Source organism: Salvelinus fontinalis, chromosome 30 (assembly GCF_029448725.1).
Source record: "Salvelinus fontinalis isolate EN_2023a chromosome 30, ASM2944872v1, whole genome shotgun sequence".
Lineage (NCBI taxonomy): Eukaryota > Metazoa > Chordata > Actinopteri > Salmoniformes > Salmonidae > Salvelinus > Salvelinus fontinalis.
The window spans coordinates 36,246,525-36,271,891 of record NC_074694.1 but is presented as its reverse complement, the minus strand read 5'-3'; the positions used below and the strand labels follow the sequence as shown (position 1 = coordinate 36,271,891).

General features: G+C 42.3%; 2 protein-coding genes across 2 annotated transcripts in view; one reads left to right on the top strand and one right to left on the bottom strand.

The window, feature by feature from the left end:
- The window catches only part of LOC129829146 (1-phosphatidylinositol 4,5-bisphosphate phosphodiesterase epsilon-1-like), an 89,546-nt gene extending 78,918 nt beyond the window's left edge, over nucleotides 1–10,628 (top strand). The window contains exon 31 of the mRNA XM_055890716.1: nucleotides 216–10,628. The gene's annotated coding sequence lies outside the window, so the exon portion shown is untranslated. The remainder of the gene's footprint in view (nucleotides 1–215) is intronic.
- Nucleotides 10,629–13,341: 2,713 nt separating this feature from the next.
- On the bottom strand, nucleotides 13,342–25,231 carry noc3l (NOC3-like DNA replication regulator). The gene is made up of 20 exons (XM_055890715.1): nucleotides 25,082–25,231; nucleotides 24,383–24,587; nucleotides 24,008–24,131; nucleotides 23,005–23,168; nucleotides 22,799–22,864; nucleotides 22,532–22,662; nucleotides 21,046–21,301; nucleotides 20,334–20,509; nucleotides 19,969–20,097; nucleotides 19,737–19,868; nucleotides 19,043–19,123; nucleotides 18,817–18,917; nucleotides 18,633–18,705; nucleotides 18,481–18,544; nucleotides 17,742–17,813; nucleotides 17,024–17,205; nucleotides 16,772–16,900; nucleotides 16,583–16,680; nucleotides 13,995–14,079; nucleotides 13,342–13,885 (listed from the first exon to the last, which is right to left on the bottom strand). The coding sequence occupies exons 1-20, from the start codon at nucleotides 25,088–25,090 to the stop codon at nucleotides 13,751–13,753; spliced, it is 2,412 nt and encodes an 803-aa protein (XP_055746690.1). The 5' UTR covers nucleotides 25,091–25,231; the 3' UTR covers nucleotides 13,342–13,750.
- Nucleotides 25,232–25,367: the final 136 nt, after the last annotated feature.

Genomic DNA, 25,367 nt, shown 5'->3' with positions numbered 1-25,367 from the left:
AAATGTTCTTCATTTTAATATTGTATGTGTAGTTTTCTATTGTTATTATTGATACTGTGACAACTAGCATAACACAGTGGCATCTACAGATTTGATATGCATTAGTATGTTTGAGTGGAGAATGACATGGGCAGTTGTGTATTGCATCATGCATATACTGTACACTCCAGATATGTCTTGTGCTGTTGTCCACTACTTCCCCCTCCCTTTTGCAGGGAATCTCTCTGCAGGACTCGAAGGCCTGGGTGGTGGAGGGCTGGGCGGAGGCGGAGAGGCTCCTCCTGGGGGGCGGTGACCATCCTGTCCTTGGGAGCAGGGCCCACACCGGCTATCTGACCCCCGCCCGGTTTCTCCCTCTGCTGAGGAACTGGAAGATCCACAAATGATGCCAGGCCCCCCTCCACCACCTTTAGAGCGCACCAGTATTCCTGAACACACCATGATGAGTTGAGTTAGTCCCTCCCGTGAGTAAAGAACTTCCCCCAGAAAGTCCCACCCTGGCTGGCTGGTTGAGTTCGATGGCGGCTCCAGGATGACGGTTCGGAGTGAAGGAATGTCGTGTTATCTGCTGGGTCGTTAGCTGCCCCCCTCCTGTGTTCATTAGGGTACACCGTAGCAAAACATTTTGCAACAGAAAAATACACAAGTGTTTCTTATTGGACAAGTTTAGGTAGTTCCTCCTTGTTTCAGTCCATTTTATTATTGTTTGGTGCCTAATGAATACATCCCTGAAGTGGTGGCCGTGTTGAGGCAGTTGCTGAATGCAGCAGCCAGCCTAACCCTGTTCAGCCTGTTTTTTTTGAGAATGAATAAAGGCCATGCTGTATCTTCTACCCACAGCTGAGTCAATGGCCTACTGTAGGCTGGTGTAGAATGTCTGCATGAACTCCAGACAGTGTATTTAGTTAAGGTGCGGGAAGCAGCAGTAACTGCGGCTCCCAGCCTTTCTCCTGCTAACAATGACGGCATTGTGAATGTGGCCAACAAGCTGGCTTGTTGTTTGATTCCCTTTGGCTGCATTTACACAGGCAGCCCAATTCTGATCGTTTGCCTAATTATTGGCAAAATAGCTGATCTGATTGGTCAAAAGGCCAATTAGTGAAAAAGATTGATGCAGGCCTTATGTCCCAGTTTTCACAGTACTGTAATTTATAACTATATAGTTGTGTATTTGATGATATTTAGTGTTTTGCACGTAGTAGTTTTGCTGTTATGTTCAGTATTTTTTTATCGCCATTTTTCCGATGGTTTATCTTGTTTGATATGAAAGAGTGCGCTTCAAAAGTATTGTGACGGTGACTGGGTTTTTGTTTTGGCTCCTTACACTCGCACTTTGGATTTGAAATTATACAATGATTATGAGGTTACTAAAGTGCGGACTGTCAGCTTTAATTTGAGGGTAAAAAATATTTTGTCATTTTGGAGAATCTAAGAATTTAATATGTTTTTGAAACACTTCTACATGAATGTGGATGCTACCATTTATTACGGATAGTCCTGAATGTATCGTGAATAATGAGTGAGAAAGTTAGACGCACAAATATCATACCCACAAAACAATGCTAACCTCCCCTGTTATTGTGATGGTGTGAGGTAAGCATGTCTTGGGGGTATGATATTTGTGCGTCTAACTGTCTCACTCATCATTATTCATTATCCACAATCATGGTAGCATCCACATTAATGTAGAAGTGTTAAGAAACATATTCTATTCTTATTTACAATAAAAGTGACACCCAAATGACAATGCATGATTTACCATTCATTTCTATTGGTCACAAAATAATCTGAAACACAGCCACGACAAACTGTGAATCCATCCAAGTTTGTAGAGTTACAAGCTTGAAGTAATCATTGCGTGCTAGGAATATGGGACCAAATACTAAACTTTTGACTACTTTAAAACACATATATGTGAATTTGTCCCAATACTTTTGGTCCCCTAAAATGGGGCATTATGTACACTTAAGTCCTGTAGTTTCTAAATGGTTAACCCAATATGGATGAAAATACCCTAAAATTAAAGCTAACAGTCTGCACTCCTCATAGTCATTTTAAATCCAAAATGCTGGGGTACAGAGCCCCCAAAAAAAAATACAGCTCACTGTATGATGGTGTATCGTGTTTGATATATTTGAAAACAAAATGAGATTTTCATTGCAGCAGGTCCAAGCATATCAGCAGTTGAGAACCCCATCACCTCTTGATAGCAAGAGAGGTTTTCGAATCCCCAGGTATAATTATTTTTGTGAAACATCAGATCAAAAGTACATTTTTAAAGGGGCAATCATCAATTTATTCATCCAAAAATGGATGTAGCAATTGCTAAGTACCCATTTGATTCTTGAATAATATAACTTTAAATTAAATACCTCATAAGCTTAGTTCAACTGTCGTACCACATCAAAACCCAAAATATAAGCTTGTTTTACTCCAATGTTTGTAAACAAACAAAATGTAAACAAACTATATAGCCTCAAACCATGGTTAAAAGTTTAATGTTGATATCATGGTTGGTCAATACTTGCATCCATAGATAGCTCTGTCTGTGAATTTGAGGGATTACCTTTCTCCAGCCCATCCCTCAACTTTTAACCGAACCAGTGGGGAGTCCGCTTTGCAATTGTTTTTACTGCTGATTGCCGCTTTAAAGTAATTTTGTTGATGTCTATTGGAGCACACACAACTATCATAATGTCAATACAGGGTTTAGCGATTTCTGATATTGTTCCCAAGTTGTTTATTGATGAAATTGATTATAGTATTATACTGAGTAGTCTACTAGGTGTTTTAATCTATGCCCATTTCAGCCTGTTGTCAGAAACTTGATTCAATGGGGGCCGTGTTGTTTCCCTCCTTACTTTAGAATGTGGATCACTAAGTGTGAGATTTGTATAACAAAGTCACTGTCTGTAGTTTTTTTTTTCAACTTAGTATAAGTTTGCTTTGAAACTATGGTGTGGCATTTCTAATGAATGATTTATATTGTACTTGGTGTCTGATCATTGGTACTGCAAAAGTGTCAACTTCCTTATAGATCTAGATACACATTTCAGCCTCTCCCCCCTGGGTCCACATAATCTCACAGCAGACAAAATGACTCAAAATGAGCCTCTGCATGAGATGTATAAATACTACAGTAGTTATATTACAAAGACCTATACACTCGTGCCCGTTTACGGGTTGAAAATGGCAGATTTAGGCACTGATAAGTGTCTAAATTGGAACGCAGTTGCTGTATAGTAACATGCTACACATTACGTCAGAGCTCTGCGCTTCACAGCGCCGTATGAGTTTTGACTGACAGCCGTTCTGAGCACCGCACGCGACAAAAAGCTGCTCCCATCCCTCCTGCTAATTGGGCAACTTTTACAAATGTTTTGTCTCGGTGAGGGGAAATGCTGTCAATCAAGAGGATTCAATGTATTTTGAAAGATGAGCCGTTGATGATTATAATAAATACCACTTTGATGTCATACAAGCCAAGCCAATGTTCACTTAACATTTCCATATCATAAAACTCATGTCATATAGAGTTTTAACGTTTGATCACTGATGTACAGTTACAAGATGACAGGGTGTCATACCCTGGGATGTTCTGACCAGAATCTGTTTATCTATTGTGTTGAAAATTCGCTTCGGAACACGCACCTGAATGCACGCGTGACTCCTTTCTATGCGCACCAAAATGACGATCTGTTTCTCTGAATTGCCTTTGTAAAAGCCTAACACTGTAAGATTGTATTTTATAACTTAGCTAGTCATGTTGGCAATAGAACAAACAAAACAAATGTGCTTTCTCTAGTTTCTCAACAGCACAGCTTGGAGGGCTCAAAAAAGCACGTTATCGTTGAAGACTGAGTCAAAGTGCATTGAAATGACTTAGGAACTGCGTACACTTGAGAGGTGTGTGACCACTTGGAGACACCAGTTAGTCTTCTCACTCAAACCGTCGTCTTAGGTTGCACCCACCCTACATTTTCCAATAATGTTCTTATGTTACTGAATGTATCCAGAGTATTTTCAAATTTCGTTATCAACAAATGCGGTGAAAAGTACAGTAAATGTAAGGTGTTTGGAGTCGGTCTTGTGTCAGGGGAACGTTGGTTTTATAATTTCCCCATAATCTCAATCTGTTGCCTCTCAATTGCTACCATGCATGTGCTTTTCATATTTCTTTTGTAAGAAACATTTCAATTTAACCCAATCAATGTAGGCCAATTCCCACGAGTGTAAAGGGTTAAATGTCCAGTATCAACAAATTTACAACCAATTAATGGGGTTGAGGGCGTGGTTAAAATTGGTACAGAATTGGTACCGGAGTGTGAAATGTGATGGTTTTCAGCTATTTTCCTGCAATTTTATACAAATTGCAGGAAATTAACGAGCGCCACAATGCCTACTTCCACATCGATAGTGGATCGGGTCGAGAGCTTAAAGTTCCTCAGTGTTCATATCACTAAGAAATTAACATGGTCCACACAGCTGTGAAGAGGGCAGACAGTGCCTCTTCCCCCTCAGGAGGCTGAAAAGATTTGGTATGATGCACAAAAAGTTATAATGCTTATATAAGTTATAATTGTCAAACTCCAGCCACCCAAGTCATAGACTGTTATTTCGGTAACACTTTACTTGACACTCAGCATCATAACATTATGACAGTCATAACCATGCCATAACTGCTGACGTAACTTGTCATAATATGGGCTTAACCCTGCCATGACCCATATATTTACACTTTTGAGACATATTGGGTTATTTTATGGCTGTGGTATTTACCACCTGTGGTAAATAAAATTGATTGGACATGATTTGAAAGGCACACCTGTCTATATAAGGTCCCACAGTTGACAGTGCATGTTAGAGAAAAAACCAAGCTATGAAATCGAAGGAATTGTTCGTAAAGCTCCGAGACCAGATTGTGTCGAGGCACAGATCTGGGGAAGGGTACAAAAAAATGACTGCAGCATTGAAGGTTCCCAAGAAGACAGTTGCCTCCATCATTCTTAAATGGAAGAAGTTTGGAACCACCAAGAGCTGAGCTGCCCGACCAAACTGAGCAATCAGGGGAGAAGGGCCTTGGTCAGGGAGTTGACCAAGAATCCGATGGTCATTCTGATAGAGCTCCAGAGTTCCTCGGTGGGGATGTGAGATCATTCCAGAATTACAACCGTCTCTGCAGGACTCCACCAATCAGACCTTTATGGTAGACTGGCCAGATGGAAGCCACGCATCAGTAAAAAGCACATGACAGCACGCTTGGAGTTTGCCAAAGGCCACATAAAGTACTCTGAAACAAGATCCTCAGTTCTGATGAAACCAAGATTAACTCTTTGGCCTGCATGCCAAGCGTCACGTCTGGAGGAAACCAGGCACCATCCCAACGGTGAAGCATGGTGGTGACAGCATCATGCTGGGGAGGTGTTTTTCAGCGGCAGGGACTGGGAGACTCGTCAGGATCGAGGGATATCTGAACGAAGCAAAGTACAGCGAGATCCTTTTTGTAAACCTGCTCAGGACCTCAGACTGGGGCGAAGGTTCACCTTCCAACAAGACAACGACCCTAAGCACACAGCCAAGACAACGCAGGAGTGGCTTCGGGATAAGTCTCTGAATGTCCTTGAGTGGCCCAGCCAGAGCCCGGACTTGAACCCAATCGAACATCTCTGGAGAGACCTGAAAATAGCTGTGCAGCGAAGCTCCCCATCCAACCTGACAGAGCTTGAGATGATCTGCAGAGAAGAACGGGAGAAACTCCCCAAATACAGGTGTGCCAAGCTTGTAGCGTCATACCCAAGAAGACTTGAGACTGCTAAAGGTGCTTCAACAAAATACTGATATTTCAGTTTTTTATTTTAATAAAATCGTCAACATTTCTAAACCTGTTTTTGCTTTGTCATTATGGGTTATTGTGTGTAGATTTGAGGGATTTGTTTTTAAATCCTGTAAGGGTGTAATGTAGAAAAAAAATTCAAAGTCAAGGGGTCTGAATATGTTCCGAATGCACTGTCACAACAGGTCTAAATATATACCATGACAGCGTTATGACCATATTAGGATGGGTTATGACCGGTTGTCACACATTATGACGTGGTTATGACACTGGGTGTCAAGTTAAGTGTTACCCACTGACATCCCAACACAACATACTCGCACACATCATGCATACTGTCGCCTCTCACACACACAGACACGCACTTTCACATATCGCATACGCTGCTGCTTCTGTCTTACCTATCCTGTTTCCTGATGCTTCAATTGCGCAGCCTCCAGATGCTGTGCAATTGTCACACCCTCCGTATGGAGCCTCTGGACCACATTACCAGACCAAGCATAAATTGTCCCTATATGTACATAGCTACGTCAATTACCTCGTCCCCTGCACATCGACTCGGTACTGGTACTCCCTGTATATAGCCATGTTATTTTTTACTTGTTATTGTTATTTGCAGTATTTATTCCTCGTGTCACTATATGGATATATGTTTATCTTTATCTTTATCTCTGCATTGTTGGAAAAGTACCCATAAGTAAGTGTTTCACTGTCAGCTGTTAACGAAGCATGTGACAAATACAGCTTTATATTGTTTTGACCCATGCTCTACCAAGGTTTTCCAGCACACAGCTTTGACCTACTACAGTATTGGATGCGGGGGTGCGTCACTTGAGTGGGTTGAGTTACTGACGTGATCTTCCTGTCTGGGTTGGCGCCCCCCCCCCCCCTTGGTTTGTGCTGTGGTGGAGATCTTTGTTGGCTATACTCGGCCTTGTCTCAGGATTATAAGTTGGTGGTTGAAGATATCCCTCCAGTGGTGCGGGGGCTGTGCTTTGGCAAAGTGGGTGGGGTTATATCCTTCCTATTTGGCCCTGTCCGGGGGTATCTTCGGATGGGGCCACAGTGTCTCCTGACCGCTCCTGTCTCAGCCTCCAGTATTTATGCTGCAGTAGTTTGTGTCGGGGGGGCTAGGGTCAGTTGGTTATACCTGGAGTACTTCTCCTGTCTTATCCAGTGTCCTGTGTGAATTTAAGTATGCTTTCTCTAATTCTCTCGTTCTCTCTTTCTTTCTCTCTCTCTGAGAACCTGAGCCCTAGGACCATACGTCAGGACTACCGGGCATGATGACTCCTTGCTGTCCCCAGTCGGCCTGGCCTTGCTGCTATTCCAGTTTCAACTGTTCTGCCTGCGGTTACGGAACCCCTCTACCTGTCCCAGACCTGCTGTTTTCAACTCTTAATGATCGGCTATGAAAAGCCAACTGAGATTTATTCCTGATTATTATTTGACCATGCTTGTCATTTATGAACATTTTGAAAATCTTGGCTCTATCTAATTTTCTCCTTCTCTCTTTCTTTCTCTCGGAGGACCTGAGCCCTGGGACCATACGTCGGGACTGCCGGGCGTGGTGGCTCCTTGCTGTCCCCAGTCCGCCTGGCCTTGTTGCTGTTCCGGTTTCAGCTGTTCTGCCTGCGGTTATGGAACCGCCACCTGTCCCAGACCTGTTGTTTTTCAACTCTTAATGATCGGCTATGAAAAGCCAACTGAAAATTATTCAGGATTATTATTTGACCATGCTTGTCACTTATGAACATTTTTGAACATCTTGGCATAGTTCTGTTATAATCTCAACACGGCACAGCCAGAAGAGGACTGGCCACCCCTCATAGCCTGGTTCCTCTCTAGGTTTCTTCCTAGGTTTTGGCCTTTCTAGGGAGTTTTTCCTAGCCACCGTGCTTCTACACCTGCATTCTAGCTGTTTGGGGTTTTAGGCTGGGTCTCTGTACAGCACTTCGAGATATTAGCTGATGTACGAAGTGCTATATAAAATAAACTTGATTGATTTGATATTGGATTATTCACACACCACACTAAGACATTATCCTATTCCACTAACATTTCAAGCTTTTATTTATTATATGAAAGCAAGCTTTTATACTTACGGTTGAAGTCAGAAGTTTACATACACCTTAGCCAAATACATTTAAACTCAGTTTTTCACAATATCTGACATTTAATCCTAGTAAAAAATCCCTGTTTTAGGTCAGTTAGGATCACCACTTAATTTTAAGAATGTGAAATGTCAGAATAATAGTATAGAGAATGATTTATTTCATATTTTATTTTCTTTCATCACATTCCCAGTGGGTCAGACATACACTCAATTAGTATTTGGTAGTGTTAGGCTCTTATCTTTGAGAGTAAATAACTCACGGACACTAGAGAAACTTAACCAAGTTTAATTCTTCCCAAAGGGTTGACACAGCTGTATTCAGACAGCCAAACATTTCTCACTATCACAGGAATATATATTCCACTTAAGACACTCCTTCTCTCCAATCCTTACATCTTATGGTTCCACAGGAAAAGGGTAGTAAACCCTTATTACTCCCTTCGGGGGATCTGACCTCACCTCCTGACCTCAACCCCTCCTTCGCTGGGTCCACAGATGTCCATCTGCTTCCCCTATAGCAATCCTTTGATCTCCTCCCGTCCACCCAGCAAATTCCACAGCCTTTCTACAGATCTCACTCCTTTATATAATAGGAGTCTGATCTATGTCTTTATCTCAATGTTCAAAATGTCGATTCCTACAGTAGCATTGCCTTTAAAATGTTTAACTTGGGTCAAACGTTTCAGGTAGCCTTTTACAAGCTTCCCACAATAAGTTGGGTGGATTTTGGCCCATTCCTCCTGACAGAGCTGGTGTAACTGAGTCAGGTTTGTAGGCCTCCTTGCTCGCACACACTTCAGTTCTGCCCACAAATTTTCTATGGGATTGATGTCAGTGCTATGTGATGGCCACTCCAATACCTTGACTTTGTTGTCCTTAAGCCATTTTGCCACAACTTTGGAAGTATGCTTGGGGTCATTTGGAAGACCCATTTGTGACCAAGCTTTAACTTCCTGACTGATGTCTAGAGATTTTGCTTCAATATGAGATGTTTGCTTCCTCATGATGTCATCTATTTTGTGAAGTGCACCAGTCCCTCCTGCAGCAAAGCACCCCCACAACATGATGCTGCCACCCCCGTGCTTCACTTCACGGTTGGGATGGTGTTCTTTGGCTTGCAAGCCTCCCCCTTTTTCCTCCAAACATAACGATGATCATTATGTCCAAACAGTTCTATTTTTTTAATTTCATCAGACTAGAGGACCGTTCTCCAAAAAGTACGATCTTTGTCCCCATGTGCAGTTGCAAACCATAGTCTGGCTTTTTTATGGCGGTTTTGGAGCAGTGGCTTCTTCCTTGCTGAGCGGCCTTTCAGTTTATGTCGACATAGGACTCGTTTTACTGTGGATGTAGATACTTTTGTACCTGTTTTCTCCAGCATCTTCACAAGGTCCTTTGCTGTTCTGGGATTGATTTGCACTTTTCACACCAAAGTACGTTCATCTCTAGGAGACAGAACACGTCTCCTTCCTGAGCGGTATGACGGCTGCGTGGTCCCATAGTGTTTATACTTGCGTACTATTGTTTGTGCAGATGAACGTGGTACCTTCAGGCGTTTGGTAATTGCTCCCAAGGATGAACCAGACTTCTGAGTTCTTGGCTGATTTCATTTGATTGTCCCATGATGTCAAGCAAAGAGGCACTGAGTTTGAAGGTAGGCTTTGAAATAAATCCACAGGTACACCTCCAATTGACTCAGGCTAATTGACATCATTAATCAGAAGCTTCTAAAGCCATGACATAATTTCCTGGAATTTCCCAAGCTGTTTAAAGGCACAGTCAACTTAGTGTATGTGAACTTCTGACTATAGTTTGTTAACATGAAATGTGGAGTGGGTGAAAAACGAGTTTTAATGAGTCCAACCTAAGTGTATGTAAACTTCCGACTTCAACTGTACATGACCATCAGGCTTGATTTGAGTGAGTTGTTCTGCATTGTAGTAATGTGGTGCCTGCCTATATTTCCTTAATCTCTTATTTTAGCAATACATATAATTGCGAAAAAAAATGTAAATACATTTTTTGGGGTCAGTAAGTGCCAAACAACTACAGGCTGTGGTGTGTTGGACACATTCACTAGATATCTGTATGCATTCCTGATATTATGTAACCATTGGCTTACCTGTGTAATAGTGACTTAACTATCAATGGACAGTTCAATACCTCTGTCAAATGTAATTTAGTTATGTTTATTCCTTTTTGGGTGACGTTATGACAGTCATAATCACTCAATCACATCATAACGGCTGACATAACTTGCCATAACACTGTCATGAGCCACATATTTGCACCTGTTGTGACATATATTGCGTTATTGTATGACTGGTCATACCTATTTAAGTGTCAAAACCCACAGTTATTAAAATATTTTTTCCCCCTGTCAATTTTTAATTTGCAAGTTTGTTTCTGAAATCCTTTGTTGCAATGAATTCTCTACAATGTTTTTACTTTTTATTTGAAGTAACTTAGGAAATTACACTTTGACACTTTCATGCATTATGACCATCATAATCATATAAGCCAGATAGGCCTATCACATACATGCCCTTATATCAGTCAAAAAAAAGGTGTCTAGTCCTGCTCCTGAAATCTGCTTTGTTTTAGGTGCATGTCTGACATTAATGTGTGCACTATTACAATGAAAATGTCATATGGTGAATAAAAAATAAATATATTTAACAGCCTACGTGTCAAAAGTATGTTTATGGTGTAATGGAATGTTTTGCCTTGTGTGGTAGGTTTTGTGAGTTTTGACACTTGTGTAGGTGTCATAACCAGCCATAAAATAATGGAATATATATCACAACAGGTGTTATGTCAGCTTATATGTTATGACGCTGTGTGTCAAGAACATATATATTTTTTTGCCTATCTAAAAATACATGCATCAATTAACATCCCATCATGCTTGTCATGTATATAAATGCCCAGTTGCCCATTATTTTGGCTACCATGGCTAAAAGGGATTTCTGTGTGCGTTTCACAAGATCTTAGCCTAATTGAACACTTATGGGAGATTCTGAAGTGGCGCCTGAGACAGCGGTTTCCACCACCATCAACAAAACACCAAATGATTGTCTCATGGAAGATTGGTGTCACATCCCTCCGATAGAGTTCCAGACACTTGTAAAATCTATGCCAAGGCACATTGAAGCTGTTCTGGTGGTGGCCCAACACCCAATTAAGACACTTTATTTGTGTTTCCTTTATTTTGGCAGGTGTCTCATTCACTTTCACTTACACTTACTTTCTCACTCACATATCTTCATAGAGTTGAGCAGGCTGTGGAATGTTGTCACACTCTTCAATGGCTGTGCGAAGTTGCTGGATATTGGCGGGAACTGGAACACGGTCGATCCAGAGCATCCCAAACATGATCAATGGGTGACATGTCTGGTGAGTATCCAGGCCATGGAAGAACTGGGACATTTTCAGCTTCCAGGAATTGTGTACAGATCCTTGCGACGTGCATTATCATGCTGAAATATGAGGTGATGGCGGCGAATGAATGGCACAACCATGGGCCTCAGGATCTCGTCACAGTATCTCTGTGCATTCAAATTGCCATCAATAAAATGCAATTGTATTTGTTGGCCAAAGCTTATGCCTGCACATACCATAAGCCTACCGCCACCATGGGGCACTCTGTTCACAATGTTGACATATTCAAACCGCTCACCCACACGACACCATATACGCTATCTGCCCGGTAGTTAAAACCGGGATTAATCATTGACGAGCACACTTCTCCAGCGTGCCAGTGGCCATTGAAGATGAGCATTTTTCCACTGAAATCGGTTACAACACATAACCGCAGTCAGGTCAAGACCCTGGTGAGGACGAGCACGCAGTTGAGCTTCCTGAGACGGTTTCTGACAGTTTGTTTAGAAAGTCTTCACTTGTGCAGACCCACAGTTTCATCAGCTGTTTAGGTGGCTGGTCTCAGTTGATCCCGCAGGTGAAGAAGCCGGGTGTGTAGGTTCCTGGGCTGGCGTGGTTACACATGGTCTGCTGTTGTGAGGCCGATTGGACATACTGCCAATTTCTCTAAAATGACCTTGGAAGCGGCTTATGGTAGAGAAATGAACATTCAATTCTCTGGTAGACATTCCTGCAGTCAGCATGCCAATTGCACGCTCCCTCAACTTGAGACATCTGTGGCATTGTGTTGTGACAAACCTGCACATTTTAGTAGCCTTTTATTGTCCCCAGTACAAGGTGCACCTGCGTAATGATCATGCTGTACAATCAGCTTCTTGATATGCCACACCTGTCAGGTGGATGGATTATCTTGACAAAAGAGAAATTGCTCACAAACAAGGATGTAAACAAATTTGTGCATTTCAGAGAAAATAGCCTTTTGTGCGTATGGAACATTTCTGGGATCTTTTATTTCAACTCATGAAACATGGGACCAACTTTACATTGCGTTTTATATTGTCGTCACACATCCTTCAGAAAGTATTCATACCCCTGGACTTATTCCAAATGTTACAGCCTGAATTCAAACTGGATTTAATAGATTCTAATACCTCATAATGACAAGTGTAAACATTTGTTTTATTTTAAATGAAATACATATCTAACTTATGTATTCACACCGCTGATTCAAAACATGATAGAATTATCTTTGGCAGCTTTCCACACCTGGCTGGATTGTACAATATTATTTGAAAAATTCTTCCAAGGTCTGCCAAGTTGATCATTGCTAGACAGCCATTTAAGACAATTTAATTTCAAAACTGTAACTAGGCCCCTCGGGAATATTAAGTCGTCTTGGTAAGCAACTCATGTATATTTGACCTTGTTTTATTGTCCTGCTGAAAAGTGTTGGTTGGAAAGCAGACCAGTTAAGATTTTATTTTTATCCTGCAAAAAACTTTGCCCCTAACATAACGCTTTGCATTCAGTACAAAAAGTGTAATTCTTTGCAGTTGTACTTTAGTTTCTTATTGCAAACAGGATGCATGTTTTGGAAAATGTTTTATTCTGTATAGACTTCCTTTTCACTCGTTTGGGTTTGAATAACTACAATGTCGATACATCCAGTTCTCCTTTCACAGCCATTAAACTGTTTAAGTTACCATTGGCCTCATGGTGAAATCCCTGAGCTGTTTCCTTCCTCTCCGGCAACTGAGTTAGGAATGACACCTATATCTTTGTAGTGACTTGGTCTATTGATACACCATCCAAAGAGTAAATAACTTCATGCTCAAAGGGATACTCAATGTCAGCTTTTTAAAAATGTATTCTTACCCATCTACCAATACGTACCCTTCTTTGCAAGGCATTGGACCCTCCTTGGCCTGAAATTCACCGCTCAACTGAGGGACATTACAGATAATTGTGAGAGGTTGTCACACAAAAAAAATCATGATATAGCGAGTCCATGCAACTTAAGCACATTTTTATTTCTGAACTTAATTAGGCTTTCCATAAAAGGGGTTGAATACTTGATTTCAGCTTCTATACACTTCTAAAAACATAATTCCGCTTTGACATTATGGGGTATTGTGTGTAGGCCAGTGACAATCTCAATGTAATCCATTTTAAATTCAGGTTGTAACAATGTGGAATAAGTCAAGGGGTGTGACTACTTTTTGAAGGCACTGTAGGGTCAGGGATATGAGTAATCAATGAGGCAGGTGGTTTAACTCAACACTTAACTGTATCCATTCTTGTCAAATGTCTGAACAACAGCAAAGAGAACGATCAAAAAGCAATGTCACCATTTTACAGTCCATTTAGAACTAAAATACAGGGCAAAGGAAAGGGGGTGTTTTCCGGTGGGGTCTGAAGTATTATGTGCTGTTGGTCTGCGGTAGAACTGCAGAGAAATCCAGCGATATAGGATCCTCTTCCTCCACTGAGAGAACACGATCAATCTGCTGCTTTAATGTATCATCCAGCAGGGTAGGGCCTATCGTGAAATAATCCTGCAACAAAATGCAAAGTGTTCGGAGACCAGATTAGCACAAAGACAATTCAGTCAAGTGGGCCTAATAACATTCTGGAATATATATATGGACAGAGAGGGAAGTGTACCTTCTTCTTTGTGGTAGGCGCTGCCACTGGAGGATTGAAGGTCATGTCTTTAGCTCTGTAGTCCTCAAACAACTCCACTGGGTGCCTGAGAGGGGTTAAAGGTCATTTACATCCAACAGAGGCTAGCGCTTTTTACATACTGCACACATCTTTGGTTAATATCTCACGCACCGTAGAGAATTACTTTAGTCTTCAGGGTTCATACACATTGACAGATGGAATTTCATTACTTTTAACCAAATTTCCATGACAACAATTGGCAGCCTCTCTATATAAAAAAAAAAGTAAGCGTGACACTGGGAGGCTGCGCTCTGATACCATGTACCATCTCCTGTCGTTGTGCAAAGCACTTACACACTTCTCAATCAGTTTCATGGGAATATACATTTAGATCTTCTTGAATTACTGTTTCGTGAGCAAATTAGAGCGGATGGTGTTAAACTATATAGCCTTCCTGGATTTTGTTTCAATCAAAACACTTTCTGCCTGGCGGCACTCGCTGTTGAGTTTTGGCCGCATTAAATTTATTTTGTTACTTTTCAGCGAACCGTCCTAAAATCTCATTAAATTAGGCGTTTTTTGGGGGTGTAACTAACGTTACACTATATTTGGTTCTGTTGTGTAGAATACTAAATAATGATTGTGATATTCCAAGACATCAATTCAACACCATTGTGTGAAGTGGCAGAGCCACGCTCTTCGCCAGAGGCATGCTTTTTGTAAGTTTCAGTTAGGCCTAACTCCTCTCAAAGTTGAGCTGGAATTTAGCCCGAAAGGATTTGATAAATGTTATTGGTTGACATGACATTGGCCTGTCTTGTCTCGCGCAGCGCAGAATATCAGATCTCATCAACGATTGGAGAAATGTTTATCACCACCAGTACCACACCCTTTACGATACATAGCTTTTCATTAGCGCAACATGACTGCAAGAGACAGGTTGGAATGTCTACCTGCAAAAGGGACAAATCAACCATTTTTTTCTAAATTAGCGGTGCTTGAATTTGTTGATCAAATGCGAGTGAGATGAGGGCAGTGGTAAGGTAGACCCCTAAAATAGCAGGTAATCCAAGAAAGAAGGCCAGTACATTGCAATACATTTTAGTGAACTATTAACAGAATACATATCGGAGCAGTCAGCATTGTACATCAAGACGCTAAACTGCAACGCGGTTCAACTACTCAAGTCTTCCTCAGGCAGCGTTGTGGACGGAAGAGGACGTGTCTCTAGAAATAGAGGTGGGGACAAGTAAATAACTACACAAAGGTATGTGGATTGGCTATTTCAGCCACACCGTTGCAGACGTGTCTAAAATTGAGCACACAGCCATGCAATCTCCATAGACAAACATTGGCAGTAGAATGGTCTTAAGAGCTCAGTGACTTTCAACGTGGCACCGTCATAGGATGCCACCTTTCCAACAAGTCTGTTTGTCATATTTCTGCCTTGCTAGAGCTTCCCCGGTCAACTAAGTGCTGTTATTGTGAAGTGGAAACGTCTAGGAGCAACAATGTCTCAGCTGCGAAGTGGTAGGCCACACAAGCTCACAGAACGGGACCGCCAAGTGCTGAAGCGTGTAAAAAAATCGTCTGGCCTGGGTTGCAACACTCAGTAATGAGTTCCAAACTGCCTCTGGAAGAAACGTCAGCACAATAATTGTTCGTCGAGAGCTTCAGGAAATGGGTTTCCATGGCCGGGAAGCCGCGCACAAGTCTAAGAACACCATGCGCAATGCCAAGCGTTGGCTGGAGTGATGTAAAGCTCTCCGCCGTTGGACTCCTGAGCAGTGGAAACACATTCTCTGGATTGATGAATTACGTGTTACCATCTGGCAGTCAAACGTTCAAATCTGGGTTTGGCAGATGCCAGGAGAACGCTACCTGCCCAAATGCATAGTGCCAATTGTAAAGTTTGGTGGAGGAGGAATAATGGTCCTGGTGCTGGTTTTCATGGTTCGGGCCCCTTAGTTCCAGTGAAGGGAAATGTTAACGCGGGGAGTATTTCTATCTGTAATTAAGCTCCCAAGTGGATCTAATTTATTTATTTAAATTGACAGATTTCCTTATATGAACTAACTTGTTGCGTTTATTTTTTGGTTCAGTATACAAAAAAAATCTACATTATCACGTCAGTGTTTAGAGGCAACAAACGTGGGACATTGGTTGCAGGACAAAGGGCCAAAATGCGAGACTCTCTCGCACAATTTGGGACATGTCACCCTAGGCCTTCTGCTATACTGTCCGACTGTCACTCTCTTCCTTTGAGCAATGGCCATCTAGTCTCGCACACATGCAACTGATGCGCACGAACACAGACGCGCTAAAGTGTCCTTCCCATTCTGGCTGATATGTAGATTTTTGTATTTGATTGATAAAAACTGTGCCTAAATAAATGACATGAATAGACATTATAATTCAATTTCTTAACTTTTTCTGGTCTGGATTTTTTTTATGCATTTTTCCAGGATTTTCATGACCATACAAACCCTGGGATTGTATGAGTATCTGTAAGAGAACTGGAGGAGCAGCAAATGGCTTTTCATAGAGGATAAATGAGATTTGAAGTTTGGGGATCCTCTTGTTCTTACCTTCTAGCGAGTTGAACAATTAGCGCTCCAGATCCTTCACTAGGAGCCCCTGCACAGAGGTGAGTGGCAAACCTCCTGACCACTGGGTGGTAATGTCTCTGCAACACAACAACAGCAACGCCATCAGCTATACCTGTGTGTGTGTGTGTGTATTTATTTTGTGTGTGTGTGTGCTTTTCGCGTGTTTACCTTGAGTGTGTGTAGCTCCCACAGGACAGTGTTCTGAGGGTTGCAGTACTCTGGCTCATCCAGCTCAGGAAGGAACACCCCACTACCCTGAGCCTCATTGTCCAGGAGGATGTCACACTTGGGGAAGGTCTGCAGAGAGGGGGAGCACAGTTTTATTAGTCACACACACACACACATGCTCTCACTCTTCATGCACTCTCTCACACACACAAAATCTCTCTCCATAATACACACAGATGCACACACACTTACATGCATCAACGTCCTGTTGGATGCCAGGATTCCCACGGTAGCGTTGGGCAGTGTGTGCAGACTGAGCGTGCTCAGTCTCTTGACGAAGGCCAGGGCACGCTGCAGGGTCACCTGTTTCCTGCGCTTGGTCAGCATCACGTCGAGACAACGCAGCACGATGCTGATGTCATCATTAGATGCACCTGGGAAGAGCATCCACATTATTTAAAGGCCCAGTGTAGTCACAAACTATGTTTTCTGGTGTTTTATATACATTTCCACACCGAGGTTGGGAAAATACTGTGAAAATGATGCTGCCCTTTTAGTGGAAGAGATTTTTTATTTTAATAAATACCCCCTGGAGGGTGGAGTTTTGGCCTTCCACGGTGACATCACCATGCGGTAAATTAATTAACAGACCAATAAGAAAGAGTTCCAAAGCTCTCTGCCAATGACTGCACAGTTTCCCCACTCCCAGGCAGTCCGAGCAAAATTCTTGCTTGAGAAATCGCTCTTTGCTAAGAAGTTATTTCTGTTTCTTTTTGACCATTTTAATTCACAGTAAGGTATTTCATAGTACCCAGAAATGATTTGATATTGAGATACAAAACAGCTGCTTTGGACCTTTTAACACTTATGAACAGCCACTCCAGGTACAGGAGGACCTTCAGAGCACAACAGATGTAGTGTCAAAGAGCCAGACTTGGATTTGAATAAGCTCCAGGGTAGTTGGACTCACCAGCATTGAGTTTGAGCAGTGTCTTGTACAGGTGGCTGTAGAACATCAGTGGGTCAATATTGAGGACATCACCTATCCGCAAAAGAGGGAAATTAATTAAAGGAACAGTATACTACGTCAACGTTCGTGATCCGGGACTGAGATAAATGTGTTGTTTCGCAGTAATTTAAGTTCTACGTGGTCCGTCTACTAAATCAGCATTTTTTGTGTGTCTGACATCACGTACCATATTGCCGCAGCATTGCGTTAGTGGAAACCAAGACTGTTCTCAGGGCAGGCGTGGTTGTAGCTAGATATGTTTGAGTCAAGTCTGACATCATTTTAGCTAACCCTAAATCTTTTCCTAACCGTAAGGCAATTATCCAAACCTACCACGTTAATTCTCCTATTGACCCTCCCAGAGATTGGCGCTAACATGGATACAAATGTTAACAATTTAAAATAAAAAACGTGACACCCAATCGCCACGTGACCTTGATACGATGTAAGCATACTGTGTCTAGAACACATATCAGCCATTTACGTCACCATGATGAAGTACATACATTCGCTGTATATACACATCGTTGATGGGTTCAATTAAAAACCAAGTGAAATCTCAAAAATAGTGTCTGCACATATACATCCAAAATATGGATTTGGTTGCAAAAAAGTTAACCTATCCTTTAAGCACATACAGTATGTAATATACACAGTAATCAGTGAGGTTTTTAATCAGTCATCGTAGACCATCACGGACCTTGACCAGAAAGAATGTTGAAAGCTGTCTGAATGCAGTGAAGGCTTTCCCGATAGGTCAGATCCTACAGAGGAGGGAAAAAAGTCATTAGCCAATCATACACGATGATGTGAATAGTATTTTGATAGGATTGGCAGAATATGTATACTCACTCCTGACTGGATAAGATGTTGAAGAACGTTCAACAAGTCATCAAAGAACTCCAGGTTGATCAGATGGGCAAACCTTAGGAGAAAAATATTTTGTCTTTAAAAGAAAGCCTCCATATTTCATAAACAAACATTTCCATTTGTCAGGAAGTGACTCATGTCTCTGGGAACAGGTAGTCTCTCTTACTTTGCCAGACCTTCTAAAACAGCGGGAAGCAGGATCGACTTTTGAGCTTTCTTCAGTATTCTGAAGTATATCAAGAACACTATGTTCAAGGTCTCTGTGTGCTAGGAGAGGGGGAACAGTTGGAATGACGGTTAGACCTTTTGCCGTAAGAAGCGCGAAAGTGTTTTCACAAAAAACAAATTGAGCCGTTTCAGGTCGGTTGTGACTTTGGGGAATAAACACTCACCAGTTTGAGCTTCTTGTCTTTGCTCTCTGATGCCTCAGCCTCTAGCAGCTCTTTCTCTAGTTTCTCTTCAGCCTTCTTCCACTGTAAGGATGACAGGACACATCCATTACACTCTTCTCAGACACATCAAAAAAAAAAATGTACACCCACAGATTGTACACAGGCAGACACACAATAAGCAAGGCAAACTGCAGTCAGCTTGTGCAATACGTTAGGAAATAAAGAACATTATGTTCTTCATTTCACCTGCCACAATATTATGACTCTTACAGTAGTCGCCAGCCACATGTTTTTTTTTATAAGCACACAACAATGAGAGGCTGGAGTCTTGAGTCACTCACTATTGTGCAGCATGTGCCAGGTGATCTAATTACTGTATGGATTTCACAACTAAATGTTTGCCAGCGAGATCTCTTATAACTATTACATTAACTGTCTGAAAACAGTGCCCCTTGTGTTCAATGCCGGTATTACCAACTATCCCAGTTTGGCACAAGGTCTGTATCAAGGATACCGCCCAAGCCTAGTACAAAACCAAAGATATTGATCAGTTTTAAGTCAGCAATTTTGTGCAATTGATGACCAATCTGAGCGAAACACACGTTAACCAGGTGCTGTAGACTAGCGTGTCCATAGGGCTGTGCAGCAGGCGGAACGCTTGACGTCCCTACACACAGGTGCGTGGGCTACTGACCTTCCTTTGCATCCTGGACAGATTCTTCCTTTTGTCTTTATAGTTCATGAACTTCTTTTTGGGAGCTGTGTCATCTGTATCTTTCTTCACCTCCACCTCCTTTATCCTCAGGCAGATGAGAACCTTGAGTAGCTGTGGGGGTGAAGAAGTGGGAACATTTTAGATATATTTCTTTAAGAGCCATGTCATAATATTGTTTTTTTTAAAGACTTGAATAGTAGGCGAATAGTACCTCTGGTCTGACGTCATAGTTTCTGCTTTTGACCAGTCCGGAGATAACTTTGACTGTCCCTAGTGAGGCCTGGCCCTGTTTGTCCTGCTTCAGTAGCTTCTTGACTGCTTCACAGCACATGTCAGACACCTGGACAAACAACATAACGGCAACTCAGTTAACAGTCAGACGAGCGACAAACACAACCCTTCATATATCTAAGATAAAACAGAGGCTTTTGATTGATAGTCAAACGAATCTTAATTAAAGAGAAACCCGCCTCTACAGAGCCCATTCCCATTGTAAAAGTCTATAGCTAATATTGTAGTGAACACCACGTGACAAGATGTAGAACTACGGGGTTGATACGGGCCTCCCAGACTCACCCTCTTGACAGGGTCGTTCATCAGGGGCACCACCGTGACGATGATGTTGTTGTGAAAGTTGAAGTGTGGCAGGGCCACCAGCAGCTCACAGATACAGCGGATGGCCACCTCAGCCAGGCCCTTATAAGACTGCAGTGACACCGCCTCGCTCCTCTTTCTCTTCTTCTGCTTCCAGTCTACGGGGCAGGGGGTTCACACAGCAAATAGTTACAACCAACAGCAGCCACTCATTAATATCAACTAGTCACAGCAAATCATCAACGTCAACCAGTCATAACAAATAGACAATTTGGCCGACACCGCGGAAATGACGTGTGCGCGTTGATGTGTCCGGAAGCTGTGCGTTGTGATTCTGATCGGTCAGATAGCTCGCAGCAATGACAAGAAGCTGCCATGTGAGAAATTGTAGGTGGCTCGTTTCATCTTGTTATTGATATCCTGTCTTGTTTTGAGGTGTTTTGACGGATGTCATGTGTATGCTAATATGGCTCAAAATTCGCTAACCAAGAACTGTAACAATGTATTTGAGCGACAAGTGCTCATTGTGTAACTGTACATATAGTTCACATGTCAACGGTCTAAGCCAACCCTGTCTGTTTTGCCCCATGTTGCTAAACAACCAACCCGTCTATATGAACTAGTCACAAGGAATCAACATCAGCCAGTCCCAGCAAGTCATCAATATCAACAAATAAAGATAGAAGTGGACTACCTTTGACCGTTTGCTCCAGGTTCTCCAGGTAGAACTTGTACTGGCTCACCAAGCCCTCCTCAAACTCCCTCAGCTGCTGGGTCTCTCTCTTCACCTTTGAGGCTTTCTCGGTCTCGGTCAGGGGTCTGATTCTGTAGGAGGGGACGATGTCCTTGAAGACCTCCATTAGAGAGACCATGACCAGCTTTCTGACCGTCACGGCCACATAGGGGTCTGTCTCCATCAGCATGGCTCGCAGCTCTTTCAGCTTCTTGATCTGAACAAAGATAGAAAGTTCAGACGTTGGATTCACACAGAAAACATCAATACCAAGAACAGTAAAACAAAACATTTCCTAAGTCTGCTTCTCTCTGCTATGTGATTATTGGTCTATGTGACATAAAATAATACTATTTTGCCATGGGGACTAGGAAGCAAGAGTAGCCCGAGGAGTCTAAGGCACAGTTCACACGCCAAACTTAAGGCGAGTCGAACTGAATAGAAATAAAGAGCGGGCTGGCACGGTTGAGAGCTTTTCCTGACGTACCAATTGGTTTCATACAACTGCTCTCAACACCGCAGACTTCCTTGTTGGTATCGGGTCAAATTCAGGCATAACAGCGACCTCTTCCGTGTTAAAGAAAGCACAACGTTTATTGTACTAAAAAGGCAAAGAAAGACGACTCGCACACCTGTGCAGCGCGGAAGTTAATGTTTGCAACCATGAATATGATCAGTTTAATGTGTATCGGTTAACGTAATCTGTCTTCAGATTTCATAACTCCCTTTTACTAAGGAAGCCCGAAGTCTCCCCATCCCTAAAATAAACCACGATAGATAAGTTAGCATAGCGATAGATATGGTAGCATAGCGATAGATATGGTAGCATAGCGATAGATATGGTAGCATAGCGATAGATATGGTAGCATAGCGATAGATATGGTAGCATAGCGATAGATATGGTAGCATAGCGATAGATATGGTAGCATAGCGATATTATGTGCAACGCAGACGTTCCATTTTCTCCGGAGATTGCAAAACTATTTGTATGTTGATGTAGTGCCCATCAGTTTGAACATGTTGAAGTCGTGTTTTTACTGTCAGTTGCTGGTTTCAAAAAGCACCAAAAACTACACTAACCATGAGCCTTTTAGTGTTTCTGCCGCCACAGAAACAGACCCTGGGTCTGTTCTAACGTCTCCACCTGCGAATCCGAGGCCATAATTGTGCTTCAGTTGTGGGTGTGGTAGCGAAGCAACCTTTATTTGCATGCAATTAACATATTAATATATGTATCACCATTTCTCCCGACAGTGGAAAAACTACTCTGGTGCGCAGCATGAAACAGAGGCGTGCTTCACATGCACTGTGCTGAACTGTCGTCAGAGTTCTGACAAGGCGCACCGCTTGGTTTCAGACGGCACTCTACTCCCGCTCTTCCAAAGAGAAAGTGATGTATTTTATTGGTTCGGTGCGGAGATGCAGGGTTGTTCGAACCAGGGCTTACGTTGGTGGTGGGGTCTGAGAGGATGTCTGATCCCAGACTAGCGATGCGTAGTTTCCTGATGGTCAGCTTCTGTGTGCGGAGCTTCAGCTGCTCCTGAGGGTTCAGGGCCGGCCCGGGCACAGCCTCATCCTCTGTGGAAACATACCAGCAACAGAGAGAAGCACCTCATCTACTGATCAGGACTGGGCTACCAATAGTTGGTCTAACAATACATCCTACACAGAGAGGATGACTGACTCAAGTCAAAGGGGTTCGCGATGCTGGTACCGTTTTCAAATTGCTCCAAGCCAGTCGGGTCACCTCCTTCCTCCTCCTCAGCCTTTTTTGCCACAACTAAAAAACAAGACAAAGCAATACAACGCAATTGTATCAATAGAGCTGTAAATTCTAAAACGTTTTAACAATATGACTTAGGTGGAAATGTAAACTTACAGGGGAAGATGTTCAGGGGTAACACATATTAATCATCCTACCAGGTTTCTCCATGCTCTGAGGGATGAGGCCTCTGATCTTGTCTTTGATTGGCAGGAGGTGAATGAGCTCCTTTTCCTCTGTTGGCTGCATCTTTCTGGGCATCTTCTCATAAGTCTCTGGCCCCTGCTGCTCCCCCTTGCGCTTTTTGGCATGCACTGGACCACTGCAGGTATTCAAGTAAGGTTAAGTGAGGAGAGTAGTTAGACATAGCTATACATTTCAACATGTGTGTTATGATCTACCTGTGATGAGATTGATAGAAAGATGGTACATAATAGTGATGGGGGGGGGGGGGGGGATACAGTTACATATAGGATATCATTTGAGACGATATATAACACATTGCAATATTTCTGCGCTAGATGGCTGTACCTGCACCAAAATGCCAGTAGTTTTCCTACATAGCTTGTTCTCCATCTTATTTTTAATAAGTAGGGCGGCAAGTTGTTTTCGGCACTTTTATTTCCATGACTGATCCATGAGAAAACGAGTGTCTCTCTCTTGTCCCTCTGCAGCAGACATATGGTGAGCAATCTCTTTGGAACATCCTATCGTAATAAAATCCCAATATTCGAATCGCAATACATATAGAATCGTGAGAACCGCAATACATATTGTATCGGCATCTATGTATAGTGATAATATCGTATTGTCCCTGGCAATTCCCAGCCATAGAACATTACTGTAAAGAAATCCGGAATGGCAACATGTGGATTGGGCTGGGCGACCAAAATATCATATCAGGATATTTTTCACGGTATGAAGCTTGGTGGGAGAAAGCTACTCAAGTAACTGAGTAAACTATAAAAACGGATGTTACACATGGTGGACTGGCGTTTTACATTTAACACACCAAACATTGAAATACCGTTACAGAAGGCAAGTACAACCCCAAACCGGTCCGTCCATCAATACAGAAATATTAAAATACAGTATACCGCCCAGCCCTACATGTGTGTACAGCCCAGCCCTACAAAAATACTGTATGGACTGTGTAATTACCTTGAAGACAGGTCTCTGGTGAGAAAGGAGGCTTTCTGAGCCATTGCCTTGATCTGCTCCAGGTCATCTTCATCCATCATGTCCAATGGCAGGGACTCCACAAACTCCTCATCTTCTTCATCCTCTGTAACAGACACCAGACAGGGACATGTAATTAACGGCACCAAACAGGACTCACAAAAACAATCGATGATAATAACTTTACATAGGTTACATAATTATTTCGATGCCATAGTGTGGAACAGTGCATGAATTGTAAACCAAACTATATGTTACTGATTACAGTACAGACATCATTCAGCTTGAGTGCTAGATGTCAGGGCCTAAATGTTAAAGCTATACTACTGTATGGGTGGGTCATCATGCTGCACACACCTGGCCTCTTCTTGTAGCGCTCCAGAGGGAGGGGGGTCTTCAAGACAGCATCTTTGATAGCTGCCCGGAGTTTCTTCTGCTCCTTGCGGTGTTTCTTGTCGTTGCTCTCTTTCTTGAACTGACGATTCTTTAGCTTGTTGTCAAGCTTCACATTGCTTGTCTTCAGTAGCCTGCGAAAGCTCGGCTTCCTCTTCTTACTCCTTGGCTGTTGGTGAGAAAAGGTCGTCGGTGCTTTGTATTCATAAGGACATGATTTGGGGTTGAATAGTTACTAGCTAGTACAGCTAGACTATGGAATGGAATGAATGCATGTCAAGCAATGTGAATTCTTATATAAGCCAACAACACATGGCAGGTAGATATAGCCAGGGTTCCTCTCTGGTAAAAATCAGTCAAAACTGCAAGCAGTGCAGACATAACTAGTTAACTAATAGTTAGTGTATTTGTATTTAGTTGAAGCAATGACGACAGGCTGTTTACAATAGCCCAATTTCTCGAAAATATGTGGATAACATAGTGTCCACTAAAATAATGGTGATTAACAGTAGTTGACAAAATGTTCAGCGTAAATTACAGCCATTGAGTGCTAACAAAATGAGTATGTACATAGCTAGACATTAGCTCGCTAGCTAGCTATACCGCTAAAACATTTCAGCTAGCAGCATTACTATCTATCTAGCTATTACACGATGTACTTACCGGAGCCATCGTAAAATACTTATTTTAAAGACGGAGCGCTTGTTTAAATCGATATCAAATAAGTTGCCTTAAGTGTATTATAATAATAGTTAGCTATAAACTGTAAAATGTTCCCACACGTGTGTTTCTTTCCTTTTCCCGGAAGTATTATTTTTCTAAGTAAAGATCATGGAAGTGTGTTCCCCTTCATAGATGAAAAAAATCAAATTAAAATAAATGCCACCTAGTGGTTGGGAAGACCTGTTTGCTTGGGTGTGTTGTGGGTGCGTGCACCGGCAGTCAGGAA